The sequence below is a fragment of the Pelophylax lessonae genome (genome assembly GCF_965119305.1).
Source record: "Pelophylax lessonae genome assembly, chromosome: 11".
Taxonomy (NCBI): domain Eukaryota; kingdom Metazoa; phylum Chordata; class Amphibia; order Anura; family Ranidae; genus Pelophylax; species Pelophylax lessonae.
In genome coordinates this window covers 22,535,189-22,559,292 of record NC_138778.1, presented here as the reverse complement: position 1 = coordinate 22,559,292, position 24,104 = coordinate 22,535,189, and the positions used below count along the sequence as shown (strand labels likewise).

At 46.4% G+C, this 24,104-nt stretch overlaps 1 protein-coding gene across 2 annotated transcripts in view; it reads left to right on the top strand.

Moving 5' to 3' along the window:
* MAP2K6 (mitogen-activated protein kinase kinase 6) overlaps nucleotides 1-22,232 on the top strand; it is a 94,084-nt gene extending 71,852 nt beyond the window's left edge. For both annotated transcript variants that reach the window (XM_082272526.1, XM_082272525.1), the window contains 3 exons: nucleotides 7,660-7,799; nucleotides 16,601-16,646; nucleotides 21,995-22,232. In XM_082272526.1, coding sequence (XP_082128652.1) covers nucleotides 7,660-7,799; nucleotides 16,601-16,646; nucleotides 21,995-22,072 — 264 coding nt within the window. In that variant the 3' untranslated portion in view covers nucleotides 22,073-22,232. The remainder of the gene's footprint in view (nucleotides 1-7,659; nucleotides 7,800-16,600; nucleotides 16,647-21,994) is intronic.
* Nucleotides 22,233-24,104: the final 1,872 nt, after the last annotated feature.

Below are 24,104 nucleotides of genomic sequence, written 5' to 3'. Positions count from 1 at the left end.
AAGTATTTTATAGAGGTACACCTGTTAACCAGTATCTATGCAGAAGATGCAATGTCCTCTGTTCATGATCCAGGAGGCAGCCATCCTGTGTGACAAGGGAACCAGATTCCCCACTAAAATAATCCCAACCTGTAAAATACCGTACCCTGCGTTTTTACCGATCGAAGGGCCCATGTGGTAAACTCCAGCAAATTGCTGTTTTCTGGCTCGTCACAGATATCTGATCTATCCAGGTGTGCCGGACACCCATTAGTGAGTTACCACTTACTCCTTCCTGCGCTCCATCCCCAGATAACACAGCAGCAGATCTTTTCAGGTTCAAAATCTAGTAATTAATTTCACATTTTAAAATCTAAAGAGACCTGTGCTTAAAAAAAAAAAAAACACAAATGTATGTTTGTGAATTATTATACAGTATATAATAAAGGGAGGAGCAGTATATAAGGGAGAATGCTGCAAATCAAGCATAAGTCCAGTTCAATTTGTATTCACAATAAACGGTAAGAAGATGTAACACTATCTTGTTTTGGCGGATCATAAATCCCCCCCTCATCCGGGCTAAGAAACAAAGTGGCACTACATGGTGTATGGCAAAAAAAAAAAAAATATATATATATATATATATATATATATAATCTCACAAAAGTGAGTACACCCCTCACATTTTTGTAAATATTTTATTATATCTTTTTCATGTGACAACACTGAAGAAATTACACTTTGCTACAATGTAAAGTAGTGAGTGTACAGCTTGTATAACAGTGAAAATTTGCTGTCCCCTCAAATTGGCAACACACAGCCATTCATGACTCGTTAGTGTTACAAGGTCTCAGGTGTGAATAGGGAGCAGGTGAGTTTAATTTGGTGTTATCGCTCTCACTCTCTCATACTGGTCACTGGACGTTCCACATGGCACCTCATGGCAAAGAACTCTCTGAGGATCTGAAAAAAAGAATTGTTGCTCTACATAAAGATGGCCTAGGCTATAAGAAGATTGCCAAGACCCTGAAACTGAGTGCAGCACTGTGGCCAAGACCATACAGCGGTTTAACAGGACAGGTTCCACTCAGAACAGGCATCGCCATGGTCAACCAAAGAATTTGAGTGCCCGTGCTCAGTGTCGTAGCCAGAGGTTGTCTTTGGGAAATAGACGTATGAGTGCTGCCAGCATTACTGCAGACCATACGCATAAAATTAGTCTGCATGGCTGTCGTCCCAGAAGGAAGCCTCTTCTAAAGATGATGCACAAGAAAGCCCACAAACAGTTTGCTGAAGACAAGCAGACTAAGGACATGGATTACTGGAACCATGTCCTGTGGTCTGATGAGACCAAGATAAACTTATTTGGTTCAGATGGTGTCAAGCATGGTGGTGGGAGTGTCATGGTCTGGGGCTGCATGAGTGCCCCCAGCACTGGGGAGCTACAGTTCATTGGAGGAACCATGAATGCCAACATGTACTGTGACATACTGAAGCAGAGCATGATCCCCTCCCTTCAGAGACTGGGCTGCAGGGCAGTATTCCAACATAATACCGACCCCAAACACAACTCCAAGATGACCACTGCCTTGCTAAAGAAGCTGAGGGTAAAGGTGATGGACTGGCGGCCAAGCATGTCTCCAGACCTAAGCCCTATTGTGCATCTGTGAGGCATCCTCAAATGGAAGTTGGAGGAGCGCAAGGTCTCTAACATCCACCAGCTCCGTGATGTCATCCTGGAGGAGTGGAAAAGAACTCCAGTGGCAACCTGTGAAGCTCTGGTGAACTCCATGACAGAGAGTTAAGGCAGTGCTGGAAAATAATGGTGGCCACACAAAATATTGACACTTTGGGCCCAATTTGGATATTGTCACTTAGGGGTGTACTCACTTTTGTTGCCAGCGGTTTAGACATTAATGGCTGTGTGTTGTTATTTTAAGGGGACAGCAAATTTACACTGTTATACAAGCTGTACACTCACTACTTTACATTGTAGCAAAGTGTCATTTCTTCAGTGTTGTCACATGAAAATATATAATAAAATATTTACAACAATGTGAGATACTATATGTGTGTGTATATATGTGTGTATGTGCTTATATTTTATATAGATGCATTACACACAGAGTGATATATTTAAAGTGATTGGAAAGGTTTGTTTTTTCTTTTTTAAATGACAAACATGTTATACTTACCTGCTCTGTGCAGGGGGTTTTGCACAGAGCAGCACCAATCCTCCTCTTCTGGGGTGCCCTAGCTTCGCTTCTGGCTCCTCCTTCATTAGAGGTGCCCCCACGAAGAGCCACTTTCTATGGGGGCAACCATGCGGGCACGCTCCCAAGGCCTGCTGCTGCGTTCATTGACGCAAACAGCAGCACTTGGCCCCGCCCCCACTCTCGTGTCACTGGATTTGATTGACAGCAAGGGCAATGGCTCCTGGTGCTATCAATCTAGCCAATGAGGACCCGAGACAGCGGCTGGAACGATTGGGTTCAGGTAAGAATAACGGGGGTCTGGGGGGCAGCTGCAACAAATGTTTTTCACCCTAATGCATAGAATGCAGTAAGGTGAAAAACCTTGAGACTATACAACTCCTTTTAAGCATTTCTTTATTTTATTTTGATGAATATGGCTTACAGCTAGTGACAACCCAAAGTTCAGTATCCCCACCACCGCTGTCACTAATCCCACCCCCCTCTCCACCACCACTGTCACTAATCCCACCCCCCTCTCCACCACCAATGTCACTAATCCCACCCCCCTCTCCACCACCGCTGTCACTAATCCCACCCCCCTCTCCACCACCACTGCTGTCACTAATCCCACCCCCCTCTCCACCACTGATGTCACTAATCCCACCCCCTCTCCACCACTGATGTCACTAATCCCACCCCCTCTCCACCACCGCTGTCACTAATCCCACCCCCCTCTCCACCACCGCTTTCACTAATCCCACCCCCCTCTCCACCACCGCTGTCACTAATCCTACCACTGTCACTAATCTCACCCCCCTCTCAACCATCACTGTCACTAATCCCACCCCCCTCTCCACCACCACTGTCGCCAATCTCACCCCCCCCCCTCCATCACCGCTGTCGCTAATCCCACCCCCCCCCCCTCCCCTCCATCACCGCTGCAACTGATCTCACCACCACCACTGTCAATAATCCTACCCCCCCTCCGCTGCCACTGATCCCACCCCCCCTCTCACCACTGCCTCTGATCCCACCCCCTTCACCACTGCCACTGATCCCACCCCCTTCACCACCACCGCTGCCACTGATCCTACCCCCCTTACCACTGCCACTGATCTCACCCCCACCACCGCTGCCACTCATCCCAACCCCTTCACCACCACCCCTGCCACTGATCCCATCCTACCGCCACCTGCACTGATACCATCCCACCGCTAACACCACCACTGCCATTCATCCCATCCCATCTCATCTACCCCACCACCACTGCTGCCACTGATCCCATCACAGATGCCACTAACTGATTCCATCCCCCCACTACAGCTGCCACTCATCCCATTCTATCCCCCCATCACCACCACCTCCACTGCTGCGACTCATTCCAACCCCATGCTCCAGGGGGCCCATGCCTCACCCCTGTACACCTGGATAGTAGGGCGGTATTTAGAGGATCCAATCCCCTCTACACTGCAGGAAGATAATAGAGGGGATCAGTTTCTCTATTTGCCGCCCCTTCTATCCAGGTGTACAGAGGTGAAGCATGGGATTGCGTCGCCCCAGGGGTCAGGGGGGGCCCTACATGGTTTGTTGCATCGGGGCCTTGAAGGTTCTATTTACGACATGGACAGCAACAATACTCAGGTAGGCCGTGGTGTTTAAACAATGCTCACTTGGTACGAAGGACCCCAAAGTGTGCCAAGTAGATTACAGGTACAGTCATCCAAGAACCAAAAGTGTAAAAGCCTTTACTAGGATATAAATAGTATTGTAGGAATATGAACAGTCGTTTTATTTCAAAATCTCCTTCAACTTTTTCGTTATACAAAAAAACTGGAAGGGATAGGGTAAGTTTATAATGACTTTTAACATCTAGATTTCCCATATAACTGATCCAATGCAGTGGAAATGCAAAGGCAAAAAAATGGGGGAGATGAGGGAAAGCACTGACAGTTCCTCTGGAGGAAAGGGGCAAGTGGAAATCCACACCAATTTTTTAAATCTAGGAAAAAGAGCTATAAAATGCTTGTTGTATTTGGATGAAGCACTGCTTCCAGTTTAACCCCCTCCCAACTGAGCTATAGCCAAAACTCAGCTACCACAGGGTTGTCCAGTTCCCCCCCATGCATCTGGCATGCTCTGTGATTGCTGTGTCCTTCGAACGCAGCTGATCAGATTGTGATAAAGGGCCAATCACAGCAGCCCTATACCACGTGATCAGCTGTGTCCAATCACAGCTGATCACTTGTAAACAGGCTTGCTGTGTTACGCCATGCCTTTATCTCACACGCTGACACAGCCTGAGAAGAGGAGAGCCAATCTCCAATTCTGACAGGACTACACTATTTGCGCCCTGATTAACAGTAGTGCCTCATCAGTGAAGGAGGAGAATTTTACTTATTTGCTAAATTTTATAACAAACTAAGAAAACTTTATCTGTTCAAAATTTTCAGACATTTTCATTTAGCATAAAATGTAAACCCCGGTGATGATTAAAAACCACCAGAAGAAAGCTTTATCCATTAAAAAAAAAAAAATGAAGAAAAATTCATATGGGTACAGTGTAGCATGACCACGCAATTTTCATTCAAAGTGCGACAGCGCTGAAAGCTGACAATTGGGTGGGGGTAAAATTGCCCAGTATTGAAGTGGTTAAATGCAGCTGTTTTATGTGTTGGGTTTTTGTAATTCACACCAAATGACCATCAGCGGTTTGATGTTGATTTTCCACACATGTACCACACGGGGGCAGTAGATGCATATGAATGTCCCTTTAGCTGTGATAAAAACTTTTGTCACCCGGCACTAGTAATCCATGATATTCTTTCAGAGCCCTTCATGAGTCTCAGAACTCTAGTGTGACAAGCCACTCTTCTATGACCTCAGGGGTGCATTTGATCTGTTGGGCAGTCCAAATTAACCAATGAAGCTTTGCAGAGAGTCACATTGCTGGGTTGCAGCTTCAGTGTTAGATTTGCAGCTTCTGTCTGAAAATTTTACTTTATAGCAGGGGTCTCCAAACTTTCTGAACAAAGGGCCAGTTTACTCTCCTTCAGACTCTGAGGGGGCGGGACTGCGGCCAGTGGGGGTAGAAAATGTCCCGGCCTCAATGGAAGTAAAGAATGTCTCTTCATTGGTGTCAGTGGGAGGAATAGCGGCTACACAGAGAGGCGCAGGATCTGGCAGAGGAGTTCTGTTTTCTACTCTGCTGCTGACTGCTGAGACAAGGTGGGGGCAGAGAAGAGGGGAGGGGGTGGGGTTGTCGCAGCTGCGGGAGAAGTGTGAGGGCCACATGGAAGGGCCTGGTTGGCCGGATAGCCACCGGGCTTCGTGTTTGACACGTGCTTCAATAAATAGTTGTATCTGTATGATTAAAAATAAAACAGAACTTTTGTAGCCTGTTCTCCTCGGGTGATTTAGTGGCAGTAGTTGTAAGTAGGGATCGACCGATTATCGGCAAAGCCGATATATCGAGGGCCGATATGCACTTTCCCCGATATATCAGAATCGGCCTTTAGATTTGCCGAAATTTTGGGAAAGTGCTTGTACCGGAGTGATGCCTGCAGCTAGAGGCACCCCCCCCCCGGTACCGGCGTCCATAGCCGACTGTCGGCGGTCTTGTAATGACAACCGATGCGGCTGAGAAAGCCACTCGGCTGTCATTCCAAGGAGCGTGAGGGGACGTCGTCTCCCCCCCCATCTCCCGCTGCCTTCCGCGGCTCACCCGGGTCTCCTGTCCCACCGGGAGACCCAGGCGTCCTACCTTCACCACCACAGTCTAACTGGGTCTCCATTTCTTTGAATTCGGTGCCGCCAAGTACCCGGAAGTGATGTCATGACATCATTTCCGGGTACTGGCGGCGCCAAATTCAAAAACTTAGAGCATTCAAAACAGCCAAACTTGCCGTTTTGAATGCTTTTAAGTGCAGAGGAGGGGTTTGGGGTCCACCAGAGTACCTGTAGACTTTAAACATTTTTTTTTTTTTTTTTAATGTCCGAAAATATCGGCCGATACCGATGAGCAAAAAAACTGTATTGGCGGTAAAAAAACGACATTGGTCGATCACTAGCCGATATTCACTTTTGCTGATATATTGGTATCGGCCCCGAAACTGACAGATATTACCGATATTCCAAATATTGCTCATGTAAGGGTGAAATGATGTCACATAGCATAATTCTGTTTACAAATGTTATTGAATGTCACTCACATGTACAAAAGATATAAGCAATTCCACATTAGCAGATCTGCTGGCAGATCGGGATCTCTCACCCACCTGCCGTGATACCCAGGTAATACCGCTCCGTTCGGCATCCACTCAATACCACTCCGTCCCTCACCTTCTCCATCTCCCACCCACCCGATACCGATCCGTCTCTCACCCACTTGCCGTAAGTGACACCCGGGTGATGCCGCTCCGTCCGCTATACGATCTCTGAGGTCACGTGGTCATGCCATGCATACGATCTCGGAGGTCACGTGGTCATGCCGTGACCACGTGACCTCCGAGATCGTATGCCGGACGGAGCGGTATCACCCGGGTGTCACTTGCAGCAAGTGGGTGAGAGACGGAGCGGTATTGAGGGGACGCCAAATGGGGCGGTATCACCCGGGTATCACTTACGACGAGTGTGTGAGAGATGCAGATCTGCTAATGTGGAATTGCTTATATCTTTTGTACATATGGGAGTGGCATATTCAATAACATTTCTAAACGGAATTATGCTATGTGACATAATTTTACCCTTACATGAGCATCGCCACCTAATGGTTGGAGGAGGAGAAGACTAGACTCGGAACCCTGACTAGGGATGTACAAAATATCGGCCCATATCATCCGATACTGATACGTTGTGACCAATATATTGGTATCGGCCCTGAAAAAACCATATCGGTCTATCCCTAGTTGTAAGGTTGCGAAATCTAGTGAATGAAAGGGGCGGGACCATGGTCTTTAGGGCCGGGGAGGAAAGCCCTAGATCAGTGGTCCTCAACCCTGGCCTACAGGGCCCACTAACAGGCCAGGTTTGCAAGATAACTGAAATACATCCCAGGTGATATCATTTGCTGCTCAGTGATTGCAGTACTCTAGACTGCATCTCCCCAAGGTAATACTTAAAATCTGGCCTGTTAGTGGGCCCTAAGGACCGGAGTTGAGGACCACTGCCCTAGATCATTGGTGGCGAACCTTGGCACCCCAGATGTTTTGGAACTACATTTCCCATGATGCTCAGTTACACTGCAGAGTGCATGAGCATCATGGGAAATGTAGTTCCAAAGCATCTGGGGTGCCAAGGTTCGCCATCAGATGATGCCAGATGTCCTCCAGCCAGGAAATGAGGCGGGGCTCTATCTGACTTGCTGCAGCTTCTAATGCACTATTGCCTTTTCAGTCCAGGAGAGGAGCCGGTAAAACTGTGCAAGACTGAAGGGAAGGCCGGAGGTCAGATTTAACCAATAACCCTCTCCCTCTTTGCTCTCCCTCAGATTGAGCTCGCTATTCTGCGGTTCCCGTATGACTCGTGGGGGACCCCGTTCCAGCAGCTGAAGCAGGTGGTCGAGGAGCCGTCGCCACAGTTGCCTGCAGAAAAGTTCTCTGCCGATTTTGTTGATTTTACCTCAAAATGGTGAGAAATGTGATCTATAGACTTCCAGTTTGAACATTTAAAACATTTTAGTTTAAAACATTGATCAGTCGCGTGTGTGTGTGATGCAGGATATTGAATGCCACTTCTGGGTACTGGTAAAATCAATCGATGGAATTAGCTGTGCATCTCCGTTTACCTTGTGATGTGCAGATTTAGCAGAGCTCACACACTGGTTTTGGGTAGCACTGTATCCTCTTGTCACAGGATTCTGTAAATTCCAGCCTACCTCACAATTGCTTCAGTCTTTCATCCTCCATCCTGATTAAGACATAAAAACCATCTCTGGGCATTGTGATCACTTCCAATCTTGTCCTCTAGGGGGAAGCAGTTAGCCATTTTTCCTTTCACTTTCATTGTTTTTGTGATGTCTGTGGCAGTAATTTTATGTGATCCTTCAAAGCATTTAAAAATTGATCATATCTACTTTTTTTTTTTTTATGAAAACCTTCATGAATCCAATCATTTGGACATAATGCTAAAAACAGCAAAAACATTGTTGCCATTGAAAAGAATCAAAAATGGAGAAAGATCTGGGAGTCTTGGTTGATGATAGATTAGGCAATAGCATGCAATGTCAAGCGGCAGCTGCCAAAGCCAGCAGAATATTAGCATGCATAAAGAAAGGGATGTATTCCAGAGATAAGACTATAATCCTTCCACTTTATAAAACTCTGGTCCGACCACATCTGTAGTATTCTGTCCAGTCCTCAGGAGGGATGTGCTGGAGCTGGAGAGAGTCCAGAGAAGGGCAACTATACTGATTAGGGGATTGGAGGACCTTAATTATGAAGAGCGTCTGCAATCGCTTGATTTATTCTCCTTGGAGAAGAGACGCCTGAGAGGGGACATGATAGCAATTTATAAATATCTCAATGGTGATCTCGGCATAGAAAAACAGCTATTCAGTTGAAGGGATTGCATGAGGACTCGGGGGCATACAATGCGATTAGAGCAAAAGCGTTTTAACCTCAGGCAACGTGGGGAGTTCTTTACTGTTGGGGCTACAAGATTGTGGAATTCTCTACCACAAGAAGTGGTTTCTGCGGGAAGTATGGTGGCTTTCAAAAGACTCTCAAGGATCAGAACATTCAGGGGTATGAGAGATGATTACGGCCACACACACCTACACAGGTTGAACTGGATGGACTATTGTCTTTATTCAACCTCACCTACTATGTAACTATATGTAAAACTATGTAACTCAAATGTGATTGAAAAGTCCAAAAAAAAGAAAGAGAAGAGAAAAAAATGGATGCATGTGACAAGGTTTTCCCCCTTAATGACCAGGCCATTTTTTTGCGCTACGGTACTGCGTTGCTTTAATGGACAATTGAGCAGTCGTGCAACGCTATACCCAAATAATATTGATGTCTTTCTTTTTTCCCCACAAACAGTGCTTTCTTTTGGTGGTATTTGATCACATTTTTATTGTTTGCACTCTAAACAAAAAAAAGAACGACAATTTTGAAAAAACAAATTCAAAATCGAATTTTCTCATTCGTTCATTGACACACGGCTCCTGATCATCTTAACCATTGGGTTATACTGCCCCCTATAGGAGCAGGACACTAGGCAGAAAAAGTCTGGCTACGCCTATGGGAAAGATACGTTTTTTTATTGATTTTTGCATCCACACCTTCCATTACTTTTCCTGGTATTGCAACGTCCCGTTCCCCATTTATCAATTCCTTTTCCTTGGGAATTGCTTTTCTCCATATACGCCTATGGAAAGATCCAGGGGGTATACTCCCTCTCTCTGTTATAGGTACTCAGTTTTTTTTTATGCCTAGTCAGGAGTAAGGATCTAGTTCCTTGCTGGGATCTCTGGTCCTGGCAATTTTTTCCTTTTAGATAGAATTTTTCTCCTGGATTTTTTTCCTCCGAGATCATCTACAATCAACTGCCGGACTGGGCGACGGGCCGGATAATCTAGATCCAGTGGTCATCCCAGTCTGGCCAGCGAGTACTAGGTTGGCCACGACATAGCCTCACTTGACGAAGGCTGGCCTGCGAGTTAAATGCCTCCCGAGGTTGCATATGACCGGGTCTCGGTCCGAGTCACAGCATTCCTCCTGGCCGACATTTTGATGGAGAGGGGGTTCCATCTGGAGCAGTGCCTGTCTGATTCCTGGTATGGTATACGTCACCCTCTCCCCCCCTGGAGGGTTTTGGGCTGTCCGTTCTCATCCGATCTCCCCATACAGAGCAGAGACGGAGCTGTCATCCGCTTGCTCAGCGGGGATCGGCGGATCAATCCCCCGCTGAGCAGAACGGACTCCGTCGGCGGTTGCGCCCGCATGAAAGGACCCTTACTGTAAAATCCATTTCTCTGATGTTCATTGACGAACACAGCACCCACCCCTCTGTGGAGTTGTAATTCTTCTGACACTGCTTATAATAAAATGGAGTACCCATAGCAGGAAAAGAAGTATACCCCCTGGGACTACCCATAGGCGTAGCTAGATTTTTTTTTTCTGCCTAGTGTCCTACTCCTGTAGGGGGCAGTATAACCCAATGGTTAAGAGGATCATGAGCTGTCTGTCACTGAATATCAGAGAAATGGATTTCACGGTGAGTCAAAAATCCCAAGTTTTTTCATCAATTTAGGCCAATATGTATTCTGCTACATATTTTTGGTAAAAAAAAAATCCTAATAAGTGTAATTTTAATCGGTTTTTCGCAAAATAATTGTGTCTACAAACTGGGATAGATTTATGGCATTTTTATTTTTTTTAATTGTTTTTACTAGTAATGGAGGCAATCAGTGATTTTTAGCGGGATTGCGGCGGACAAATCTTAGACTAAGTGACATTTTTGGGGACCAGCGACACCAATACAGTGGTCAATGCTTAAAAAAAATGCACTGTTACTGTATAAATGACACTGGTAGGGAAGGGGTTAACACTAGGAGTGATCAAGGGGTTAAGTGTGCTCCCAAGGAGTGCTTTCTAACTGTGTTGGGATGGATGTGCTAGCTAGCGGAAAAAAGAGATCTGTACAAGATCTCACACTTTCTCTGTGACAGAAGGTCTGCCTTGTTTACATAGCCAGACGTCTGTTGTGTCATTCTTCTGCACAATGGCGTGTAGCTGGTGGCAATCGCAGCCGCTGTACCCGCTGATTGGCTCCCTCTGTGTTTAATCAAAGCAGGAGCGGTGCTCCCCGAGAACCCCTGCACAAAATCACGTACCTGCACAGCCAGGCCGCCCTGCCTCTGTAAATATGCAGTGGGTGGTCCTGAAGTGGTTAAGGGACATATAGTAGTGCCCCAAGCCTAGGTTATTTTTTTTTTTTTAGGATCCAAATGTATGTCACCGATCCTCTGACAGAAACAGCAACCCACTTCCTCCGAGTTCAGGGGTGTGTCTTTGATAGCCGCCCACTTCCTCTGAATTCAAGGGCGTGTCTTTGACAGCAGTCCACTTCCTCTGAATTCAAGGGCGTGTCTTTGACAGCAGTCCACTTCCTCCGCGTTCAAGGGCGTGTCTTTGACAGCAGTCCACTTCCTCTGAATTCAAGGGCGTGTCTTTGACAGCAGTCCACTTCCTCTGAATTCAAGGGCGTGTCTTTGACAACAGTCCACTTCCTCTGAATTCAAGGGCGTGTCTTTGACAACAGTCCACTTCCTCTGAATTCAAGGGCGTGTCTTTGACAACAGTCCACTTCCTCTGAGTTCAAGGGCGTGTCTTTGACAACAGTCCACTTCCTCTGAATTCAAGGGCGTGTCTTTGACAACAGTCCACTTCCTCTGAATTCAAGGGCGTGTCTTTGACAACAGTCCACTTCCTCTGAATTCAAGGGCGTGTCTTTGACAACAGTCCACTTCCTCTGAATTCAAGGGCGTGTCTTTGACAACAGTCCACTTCCTCTGAGTTCAAGGGCGTGTCTTTGACAACAGTCCACTTCCTCTGAATTCAAGGGCGTGTCTTTGACAACAGTCCACTTCCTCTGAATTCAAGGGTGTGTCTTTGACAGCAGTCCACTTTCTCCGAGTTCAAGGGCGTGTCTTTGACAACAGTCCGCTTCCTCTGAATTCAAGGGCGTGTCTTTGACAACAGTCCACTTCCTCTGAATTCAAGGGCGTGTCTTTGACAGCAGTCCACTTCCTCCGAGTTCAGGGGCGTGTCTTTGACAACAGACAACTTCCTCTAAATTCAAGGGCGTGTCTTTGACAGCAGTCCACTTCCTCCCAGTTCAGGGGCGTGTCTTTGACAACAGACCACTTCCTCTGAATCCAAGGGCGTGTCTTTGACAGTAGTACACTGCCTCGAAGTTCAGGGGGGCGTGTCTTTGATACCCCCCCAGGTTTACAAGGAGTGGTTTGAATTATGCTGAGCATTCTGCCTGGTAGATGATCAGCAGATAATCAGCGGGCACAGCTCCAGAAAGGTGAGTATTGCCCCAAAATCTGCTTTTGTTTTTTAATGCTGGGCAGTAAATTAATATTAAAATTATTATTAATAAATTATTTATTATTTAAACCAAAGATAGTTAGACTTTGTGCCCAAACTCATATAAAATACTGGCTTGTATGAGCTCCGGCATCGTCTACATTGTTAGCATTCCTAAATAAAACAAGTGCCGAATCACACGTATTGGTTTCACATAAACACATCGCATCTTCTGACCGTATTAATTCTGGACGCTGTCCGGCAATAAACACTTTTTAATACGGTAAGTGTGAGCAATGTGTTTACCACTCTGTAAAGCCAGAAAGCATGCATCCGGCCCAGCTTCCCCCCGGGTTTCAGGAATCCCAATAGGCAGTGATGGAATAAGAGGGACAACTCACATTTTACTGGCTCTGCTTGATTCAACCTGTCCTGCCATTGTCTGTCTAGAAAGTTTCCCCCGAGATCTTCAGAGCGGAAGCAATCGCAGGAAGCTTCCTGACTGAGGATGGGTAGTTTTTTTTTTTTTTTTTTTTTTATATAATTTTTTTTTTTTTTTTTTTAGCCAGGGAGAAGCGACAAGGCTGTGGCGGATGTCACACGCTCTGACACTTGACCCCAGATGATAATAGTGCTTATCTGTGTGTCACTGATGCTGTTTTGACGGTATACTGCAGTCATAGACTAACATTTTGCTTTTAACCAGTTGAAGACCCGATGCATGCCAAAGAAATCAAATTGAAGTGCACAGGACATGTATAGTATGCCCCATCTTCCCCCATTGCCACCCCTCTCCCTCCATTTGCTGGCATTTCTTGGCTGTCAGTACAGCAGCTGATGCAGCAGGATCTTCTGATGCAGTGTTTATAAACCTTATTCAGTCACAAGATAAAGATACAAAGTAACATGGTTTAGTCCCGAAATGGAGAGATGCAGAGCCGGTTCACACTACCACGACCAGAAAGTCGCCCCGTGACTTGTTTAGAGACTTGTTTAGAGACTTGTTTAGAGACTTGTTTAGAGACTTGTTTAGAGACTTGTTTAGAGACTTGTTTAGAGACTTGTTTAGAGACTTGTTTAGAGACTTGTTTAGAGACTTGTTTAGAGACTTGTTTAGAGACTTGTGCACTACTTTGAAGAGACAGGCGACTTTGTCTGTGGGGAATGCCTGGCTAATCTTTTTCTTCTTCCTGGAAAGTCTGATAACAAGTCGTGTCAATTAAGATAAGGAGGCGACTCCCATTGAAGTATATGGGACAGTCGGATCACAGGTCGCCTCAAAGTAGTACAGGACCCTTTTCTGAAGTCTTCAGTAGTGCCAATTAAAACGGCACTGATTGATTAACACTGCTTTTGTTATGTCAAGCGACCTGGGGCTACACAAGTCGCCTCACAAGTCGTGCTAGTGTGAATGGGCTCTCAAAGAAACACTATCTTTCTTCAGTCTGATCGATGTTTATAAATAATGTTACTTTGTATCTCTCGATCTCCCGTCTGAAAAATGTCTAGAAACCATGTTACTTTGTATCTCTCTCTCCAGACTGATTAATAGTTTTAAACAATGTTCCTTTGTATCTCTAGATCTCAATGTTTATAAACAAAGTAACATTGTTTATAAACATTGATCAGATTGGAGATGGATACAAAGTAACATTGTTTATAATAAAACCACCTATGCTAGTCCATATTACAAAAATAAAAAGGATATAGGTTACCATGTTATCCTAAGTAAAAGCCGAATAAACAGGTTCATATAAATATGAACATTGCTCTGCTCAGACAGGATGGATAGATATAGATATTATACAGTGCTCAAAAAAATTAAAGGAACACTTTGAAAACACATATAGGGGGAGAGTGGGGCAAGATTCTAATCTCACATATACAAAGAGTTAATATGCCACGGTCCTCTCCCTCATGAGTACAAATAGGCAATGGAAATAAATCATCCCTCTTACTCCCATAGGAGAAGCAGGGGTGAGTATAGAGGGATTTACAGGTACCTGGCATAAATGAACATGTCAGCGTGCGTTTAAAAATTATTGCATTTTATTAATATCAAAAAATCTAAAAACAAGAAAATACTCAAACATAGAATACATCATATCATATCGTATGTCTCCCTACACAGAAATAGTAACATCAAATGTGGGTCAGTCTGAGGCTGGATCTACGTGTTTCACCCGAGGATGAGGGCTTCTTCAGGATCCCATAACAGAGAAAATAGACACCACTAGAAGCATAAAATACAGTCAACAAAACATATTGGTCAAAAGTTATATTTAAATATCATCCTATACATATTAACCACATACACGTATTAATCAAAATTATAATAAGCTATTCAAAGGTCAAGGCTCAGGATAAGCAATATATACAAAGAAAAAAAAAAAAAAACCTTGACCTTTTGACCGCTTGAATACGTTATTATAATTTTGATTAATACGTGTATGTGGTTAATATGCATATGATGATATTTAAATATAACTTTTGACCAATATGTTTTGTTGACTGTATTTTATGTTTCTAGTGGTGTCTATTTTGTCTGTTATGGGATCCTGAAGAAGCCCTCATCGGGTGAAACATGTAGATCCAGCCTCAGATTGACCCACATTTGATGTTTCTGTGTAGTGAGACATACAAGATGATATGATGTATTCTATGTTTGAATATTTTCTTGTTTTTAGATTTTTTGATATGAATAAAATTAATTTTTAAACGCACATTGACATGTTCATTTATGCCAGGTACCTGTAAATCCCTCTATACTCACCCCTGCTTCTCCTATGGGAGTAAGAGGGATTATTCACTTTGAAAACACATCAGATCTCAATAGGTAAAAATCTCATGCAGAATATCTATACTGGTATGGACTGGGTAATGTGTTAGGAACAAAAGGATGCCATATCGTTTGATGGAAATGAAAATTATCACCTTACGGAGGGCTGAATTCAAAGACACCCCGAAAATCAAAGTGAAAAAATGATGCAGCAGGCTAGTCCATTTTGCTGAAATGTCATTGCAGCAACTCAAAATGGTACTCAGTAGTGTGTATAGCCAGCCCCCACGTGCTTGTATGCCTGCCTGATGTTGGGGCATGCTCCTAATGAAATTACAGGGGTATTTCCTTCCAGATCTGGACCAGGGCATCACTGAGCTCCTGAACAGCCTGAGGTGCAACCTGGTGGCGTAAGATAGACCAAAACATAATGTCCCAGAGGTGTTCTACTGGGCGAGCGTGGAGCCATTCAATGGTATCAATTCCTTCATCCACCAGAAACTGGCTGCATACTCTTGCTACATGAAGCCGGGCATTGTAATGCACCAGGAGGAACCCAGGACCCACTGCACCAGTACAGGGTCTGACAATGGGTCCAAGGATTTCATCCCGATACCTAATAGCAGTCAGGCTGCCATTGTCTAGCCTGTAGAGGTCTGTGTGTCCCTCCATGGATTTGCCTCTCCAGACCATCACTGACCCACCACCAAACCAGTCATGCTGAACGATGTTGCATGCAGCATAACGTTCTCCACGGCTTTTACAGACCCTTTCACATCTGTCACGTGTGCTCAGGGTGAACCTGCTCTCATCTGTAAAAGCACCCGGCACCAGTGGCGAACCTGCTAATTCTGGTGTTCAATGAAAAATGCCAGGAAAGCTTCACAGTGCTGGACAGTGAGCACAGGGCCTACTAGAGGACATTGGGCCCTCATGCCACCCTCATGATTTCCGTTTGATTGTTTGGTCAGAGACATTTACTGCTGGAGGTCATTTTGTAGGGCTCTGGGCAGTGCTCATCCTGTTCCTCCTTGCACAAAGGAGCAGATACCGGTCCTGCTGATGGGTTAAAGACCTTCTACGGCCCTGTCCAGCTCTCCTAGAGTAACTGCCTGTCTCCTGGAATCTCCTCCATGCTCTTGAGACTGTGCTGGGAGACACAGCAAACCTTCGCAATGACATGTATTGATGTCCCATCCTGGAGGAGTTGAACTGCCTGTGCAACCTCTATAGGGTCCAGGTATCTCCTTATGCTACCAGTAGTGACACTGACCCCAGCCAAAGGCAAAACTAGTGAAAAACAGTCACGTAGAGAATTACATTTCAGTGGCCTCCACCTGTAAAACCATTGCAGTGCAGTAGGTTGTGACATATATGGTGAGACTTTCCTTGAATGACCGCTTGTGTTTTCTTAGCACTTCCTTCTCACTGAGAAAAGGGGAGGATTGGCAAGGCTGGAAAACTGAACTTCTTGTATATCTAATTGTTATCTGAGGTTTAGGATGGAGAGTGTCTGTATTAGTCGGTGTGGCTGCTGTTCTCTGCTTTATTTAAATCCTTCTCAGACTATCATTGCACATATCTTAAACAAACCTCTTGTCTCTTGACAGCTTGAAGAAGAATTCCAAAGAGCGTCCAACTTACGCAGAGCTTATGGTGAGTATACAGCACCGTTCCTGTCTACTCCTGTTCCTGTGTTACCCAGCAGCCCCCAATCAGATCCCAGCTTTCAATCTTCAATTTCCTAATAATAAAGTTGCCTTTATTGTTGTGTACTTGTTTTCTAGAGAAGTGCTTCTCAACCTTTTTTCAGTTAAGGCACCCTTTAGAATTGTGCACATTTTTGGAGCACACCAGTCTGGGGGCTCGTTCACACCAGGTGGTGTATCTGAGCGTGCACGCTCTTTTTTTGCATGTTCCTTCACGTCCATGTTTATTGGGCTGCTCTATACAAACACGCAAAAGAGGTGCTGGCACGATTTTTAAGAACCCCCCCCCCCCCCCCCCCCAATAAAACACATAGTAATTCAGTACCAGCATATGCATTTACTAGATACGTGGGGGTGCCATTAAGAATCGATGAAACCCACATTTGTCTGCAAAAGGCAGCACATTTTTGTGCAGTGCGACAAACACATGGGTTTGCACTTTACTGGATTTTACCTGGCGTGAACAAGCCCTAAAATGTAATTCGGGAGGCAGAATTCAGTGGTCTGTAGGTTGTAAGTCCTCTCCCCCTGCTAGCACAAAATTTTCCCCACCTCCTGGCACAAGTCCCTATCCTAGCACAAATCACCAACTCCTCTCCCCTTACCGCAAATTCTTCCCCACTTGGCTCAAAGCCCCCCCCCCCCCCAGCACAGAAGCATTAGAAGGGAAGAGAGCCGGGAGGAGGTGTGGGCTATGCTCTCCTGCAGCTCCTTTCCTGCCTCTCTGTGCACGGGAGTTAACACACGATCACTCAGATCGGCCTGTGCAGGGTTTGATTACCATCCCCTACCCACAATTTCTGCTGCTGGGACAGTAGCCGTTTGGGGAGGAAATGGGGGGCGGGTAATCGATTCCTGCAAAATCCGATTTGAGCGATCTTGTGTTAACTCCTCTGTACAGACAGGAGGAAGAGCACAGCCTGCACCTCCTCCAGGCTCTGTTGCTATCTGTTCTTCTGTCGGCAACCTGGAAAGCTGTGTGGTCTGGTCGATCTGTCCTTGGCAACCGATGTAACGGGAATCTGTTCAGAGGAAGACAGCAACTCTGGCTTGACAAGTACACACACACATACAAACTGAGTCTTCAGACTGTGTGTCTGGGCTCAGCGTGCAATGTCTAAGGATAACGTTGTGGTTCATATGCTATTTGTGCGGTGGGAGTGTGTGACTGCAGACTGGGGAGTCTTAGAAGGAGAAGCTGGAGAGTGTGTGCTGGAAGAGGGATACATGTAGGGAAAAGGGGGGTGTGTGAGCTGGAGGTGGGGATCTCAATGGGGAAAGACCAATGTGTTCTGGGGGTAGGATCTGACTAAAGCCAATGCGTATGTTGGAGGTGGGATCTCACTGAGGAAAGGCCAATGTATGCAATTGGAGGTGTGATGTCACTGGGGAAGGACCAGTCTGTGTGCTGGAGGTGGGATCTCACTTGGGAAAGACCAGTGTGTACACGCTGGAGGTGGGATTACACTAGGGAAAGACCAATGTGTGTGCTGGAGGTGGGATCTCACTGAGAAACAACCAGTGAGATCGCACTAGGGAAAGGCCTATGTGTGCGATAGAGAGATGTGATGTCACTTGGGAAGGACCAAACTGTGTGCTGGAGGTGGGATCTCTCTGGGGGAAATCAAATGTGTACTGGTGGTTGGATCCTATTGGGGAAAAGACCAATCTGTGTGCTGGAGGTGGGATCTCACTGGGGAAAGACCAGTCTGTGCGATGGAGGTGGGATCTGACTGGGGAAAGGCCAAAGTGTGTGTTTGTGGGATGTTACTGGGAAAAGACAAATCTGTGTGGAGGTGGGATCCCCCCCCCCCCCCCCCAGGGAAATCCAATGTTTACTAAAGAGGGGTTCCCATTGGGGAAAGGCTAATGTGTGGTTGCTGGAGGTGGGATCTCACTGGGAAAATCCAATGTGTGCTGGAGGTGGGATCTCATTGGGGAAAGGCCAATGTGTGCAAGCTGCAGGTGGGATCTCACTGGGAAAGACCTATCTGCACTGGACTTGAGATCTGACTGGGAAAGGCCAGTCTGTGCGCTGGAGGTGGAATCTGACTGGGGAAAGACCGATCTGTGTGATGGAGGTGGAATCTGACTGGGGAAAGACCGATCTGTGTGATGGAGGTGGGATCTGACTGGGAAAGACCGATCTGTGTGATGGAGGTGGAATCTGACTGGGGAAAGACCGATCTGTGTGATGGAGGTGGGATCTGACTGAGGAAAGACGATCTGTGTGATGGAGGTGGGATCTGACTGAGGAAAGACGATCTGTGTGATGGAGGTGGGAGCTGAGTGGGGAAAGACCGATCTGTGTGATGGAGGTGGGATCTGAGTGGGGAAAGACCGATCTGTGTGATGGAGGTGGGATATGACTGAGGAAAGACCGATCTGTGTGATGGAGGTGGGATCTGACTGAGGAAAGACCGATCTGTGTGATGGAGGTGGGATCTGACTGAGGAAAGACCATCTGTGTGATGGAGGTGGGATCTGACTGAGGAAAGACCATCTGTGTGATGGAGGTGGGATCTGACTGAGGAAAGACGATCTGTGTGATGGAGGTGGGAGCTGAGTGGGGAAAGACCGATCTGTGTGATGGAGGTGGGATCTGAGTGGGGAAAGACCGATCTGTGTGACGGAGGTGGGATATGACTGAGGAAAGACGATCTGTGTGATGGAGGTGGGATCTGATTGAGGAAAGACCGATCTGTGTGATGGAGGTGGGATCTGACTGGGGAAAGACCGATCTGTGTGATGGAGGTGGGATCTGACTGGGGAAAGACCGATTTGTGTGATGGAGGTGGGATCTGACTGAGGAAAGACCGATCTGTGTGATGGAGGTGGGATCTGAGTGGGGAAAGACCGATCTGTGTGATGGAGGTGGGATCTGACTGGGGAAAGACCAATCTGTGTGATGGAGGTGGGATCTGACTGGGGAAAGACCGATCTGTGTGATGGAGGTGGGATCTGACTGAGGAAAGACCGATCTGTGTGATGGAGGTGGGATCTGACTGAGGAAAGACCGATCTGTGTGATGGAGGTGGGATCTGACTGGGGAAAGACCGATCTGTGTGATGGAGGTGGGATCTGACTGAGGAAAGACGATCTGTGTGATGGAGGTGGGAGCTGAGTGGGGAAAGACCGATCTGTGTGATGGAGGTGGGATCTGACTGAGGAAAGACCGATCTGTGTGATGGAGGTGGGATCTGACTGAGGAAAGACCGATCTGTGTGATGGAGGTGGGATCTGACTGGGGAAAGACCGATCTGTGTGATGGAGGTGGGATCTGACTGAGGAAAGACGATCTGTGTGATGGAGGTGGGAGCTGAGTGGGGAAAGACCGATCTGTGTGATGGAGGTGGGATCTGAGTGGGGAAAGACCGATCTGTGTGATGGAGGTGGGATCTGACTGGGGAAAGACCGATCTGTGTGACGGAGGTGGGATCTGACTGGGGAAAGACCGATCTGTGTGATGGAGGTGGGATCTGACTGGGGAAAGACCGATCTGTGTGATGGAGGTGGGATCTGACTGGGGAAAGACCGATCTGTGTGATGGAGGTGGGATCTGACTGGGGAAAGACCGATCTGTGTGACGGAGGTGGGATCTGACTGGGGAAAGACCGATCTGTGTGATGGAGGTGGGATCTGACTGGGGAAAGACCGATCTGTGTGACGGAGGTGGGATCTGACTGGGGAAAGACCGATCTGTGTGATGGAGGTGGGATCTGACTGGGGAAAGACCGATCTGTGTGACGGAGGTGGGATCTGACTGGGGAAAGACCGATCTGTGTGATGGAGGTGGGATCTGACTGGGGAAAGACCGATCTGTGTGACGGAGGTGGGATATGACTGGGGAAAGACCGATCTGTGTGATGGAGGTGGGATCTGACTGGGGAAAGACGGATCTGTGTGATGGAGGTGGGATCTGAATGGGTAAAGACCGATCTGTGTGATGGAGGTGGGATCTGAATGGGTAAAGACCGATTTGTGTGATGGAGGTGGGATCTGACTGGGGGAAAGACCGATTTGTGTGATGGAGGTGGGATCTGACTGGGGGAAAGACCGATCTGTGTGATGGAGGTGGGATCTGACTGGGGGAAAGACCGATCTGTGTGATGGAGGTGGGATCTGACTGGGGAAAGACCGATCTGTGTGATGGAGGTGGGATCTGACTGGGGAAAGACCGATCTGTGTGATGGAGGTGGGATCTGACTGGGGAAAGACCGATCTGTGTGATGGAGGTGGGATCTGACTGGGGAAAGACCGATCTGTGTGACGGAGGTGGGATCTGACTGGGGAAAGACCGATCTGTGTGATGGAGGTGGGATCTGACTGGGGAAAGACCGATCTGTGTGACGGAGGTGGGATATGACTGGGGAAAGACCGATCTGTGTGATGGAGGTGGGATCTGACTGGGGAAAGACGGATCTGTGTGATGGAGGTGGGATCTGAATGGGTAAAGACCGATCTGTGTGATGGAGGTGGGATCTGAATGGGTAAAGACCGATTTGTGTGATGGAGGTGGGATCTGACTGGGGGAAAGACCGATTTGTGTGATGGAGGTGGGATCTGACTGGGGGAAAGACCGATTTGTGTGATGGAGGTGGGATCTGACTGGGGGAAAGACCGATCTGTGTGATGGAGGTGGGATCTGACTGGGGAAAGACCGATCTGTGTGATGGAGGTGGGATCTGACTGGGGAAAGACCGATCTGTGTGACGGAGGTGGGATATGACTGGGGAAAGACCGATCTGTGTGACGGAGGTGGGATCTGACTGGGGAAAGACGGATCTGTGTGACGGAGGTGGGATCTGAATGGGTAAAGACGGATCTGTGTGACGGAGGTGGGATCTGAATGGGTAAAGACGGATCTGTGTGATGGAGGTGGGATCTGAATGGGTAAAGACCGATTTGTGTGATGGAGGTGGGATCTGACTGGGGGAAAGACCGATTTGTGTGATGGAGGTGGGATCTGACTGGGGGAAAGACCGATTTGTGTGATGGAGGTGGGATCTGACTGGGGGAAAGACCGATCTGTGTAGTGGAGGTGGGAGCTGAGTGGGGAAAAGACTGATTTGTGTAGTGGAGGTGGGATCTGACTGGGGAAAGGCCAATGTGTGAAGTCACTTGGGGAAGGTTCAAGAAGAGTCTGGTTTGCACAGCAGCAATGTAAAAGTAGAACATTGAATTTATGTAATAAATGTAAACCTGTGTTTTACCCCTCCTCCCCCGGGGGGGGGGCATTCTTAAGTCTGTGTTTTGATTTAAATTTCCCATCTATCCCTTTTCTCCCCCACACAGCAACACCCGTTTTTCACGCTGCACGAATCGAAGAACACTGACGTGGCGTCCTTCGTCAAACTCATTCTGGGAGACTAAACCGATCGTTGGCCCTCTCATCATCTTTCAAACGGACTTCTCCTGCAGGACATGGGCAGCATTATAATAACTGCTGTACCTAAAGCACCCGTTGAAAGGTCTCATGGGACTGGGATAACTGGACTCCATTTTTTTTGTTTCTTTTGGCTTCCTCAGTGCAAAAAAACAAAACAAAACAAAACAAAAAAAAATACAAAAAAACAAAAAAAAAAAAAAAAAAACAGTCCGACCTCGGGCGCATTTTACCAGAATGGGATAATCTCCACCCATGCCAGCTACCGTATGGGTTTATAACCATTTAGGTTTCCTACTTAGATATTTTTTAGTTTTTTTTTTTTTTTTTTGGTTCTAGGTGCTACTATAGTTTTTTTTTTTTTCCCCTTTTTTTCTTTGTTTAATATTTATGTTCCCTTCTCTGATTTTATGTCTGTTTGAGAGGAAGAGTGTGTAATCTTGGAGCAGTACGGTGGCTAATATTTATAGGGTTTATGTTTTTGTTTTTTTTGTTTTTGCTGGTGAAAGGGTGACTTTTTTTTTTTTTTTAACTGTTCTGTGTTGAGAAAAAATATTTAATTTTTTTTTTCCTGCCCATTTTTAAACCGTGATCTGTGCTGTGGCTGTGTGAACAATTTTTTTTTTTTTTTTTTTTTCAGCTACCTTTTATTCAATTTGCTTTTTAATGCCAAGTAGAGAGATTGAAATGATTTTGCTATTTTTTTCTTTTTTTTTGGTTTTTGTTAATCTGGCCACACCAAAGCAATACAGGACTTTACAGACCACACCTTGACAGGTAGGAGTACGTAATTGGAGTAGGACAGTCCCTTTCAATTTTAAAAAGGAAATATGTACTTGTATATGATTTTTGCTTGTATGGAAAAAAAAACTCTCTTCCATTGAGCTGCAGGCCTGTTGCCCAATGGCTGAGTTGTCTCTTGAAGCAGTTACATGCTATCCTATGAAATAGGCATTAATTGAGCTGCTCTTGTGACCTAATCGGTGAGTTTGAGGCCATAACTTGGGGGGGGGGGGGGGGGTGTAGTCAATGGCTGTTTCAAGAGAGAACTTGGCCGGTAGCCTAAGCAAGTCTGCCTCTTTTGGAGGAACTGAAGCCTGATCTGTAGAATAACACCTTGATTATATATTTTTTTAATGGGTTGACATGTAACTGGTACTAAAAGCCAAATTTATTTTCACGTGGAAGCTTTGCACCAACCCCCCCCCCCCCCCCCCCCCCCCCCCCCGCTGTACTATGTACTCCTTGGGTTTTTGTTTGGATAAGAGGTTCATGCGGGCTGCAGACCTTGCAATGCATTGGGCTTTCCCTTTTTTTGTGGCTTGCTCCGCCCAAAATTCTGCGTCTTCAATATGCAATAGGAGTTTGAGTCTCTAGCCAGGTTTTAACTACTTCGCCCCTCCCTCCTCCTGCTGTACTATGTACTCCTTAGGTTTTTGATTGGATAAGAGGTTCATGCGGGCTGCAGACCTTGCAATGCATTGGGCTTTCCCTTTTTTGTGGCTTGCTCCGCCCAAAATTCTGCGTCATCAATAAGCAATAGGAGTTTGAGTCTCTAGCCAGGTTTTAACTTCTTCTTGACCGCTGATGAATTTTACACTGTTGTGAACAGCAAAGGTCGTTTTTAACCGGTTAAGTTGCTGTTGTCCTCAAATAGATTATCTACCAGAGGCAACAAAATGCAGTTTCTCTCTTGCGCCCTCTAGTGTCTTACTGCAGTGGTCCTCAACCCTGGCCTACAGGGCACACTAACAGGCCAGATTTTCAAGATAACTGAAATACATCCCAGGTGATATAATTTGCTGCTCAGTGATTGCAGTACTCTAGTCTGCATCTCCCCAAGGTAATACCTAAAATCTGGCCTGTTAGTGGGCCCTGTAGGCCAGGGTTGAGGACCACTGTCTTACTGCATGGAGGGTATATGAATTATTATTTTTTTTTTAATACCAGTGACACTAGAACCTGTGATAAAAAGACAAATGAAGACCCATCAGAGTGGAGCCAAGGAGCTTAGGTGGG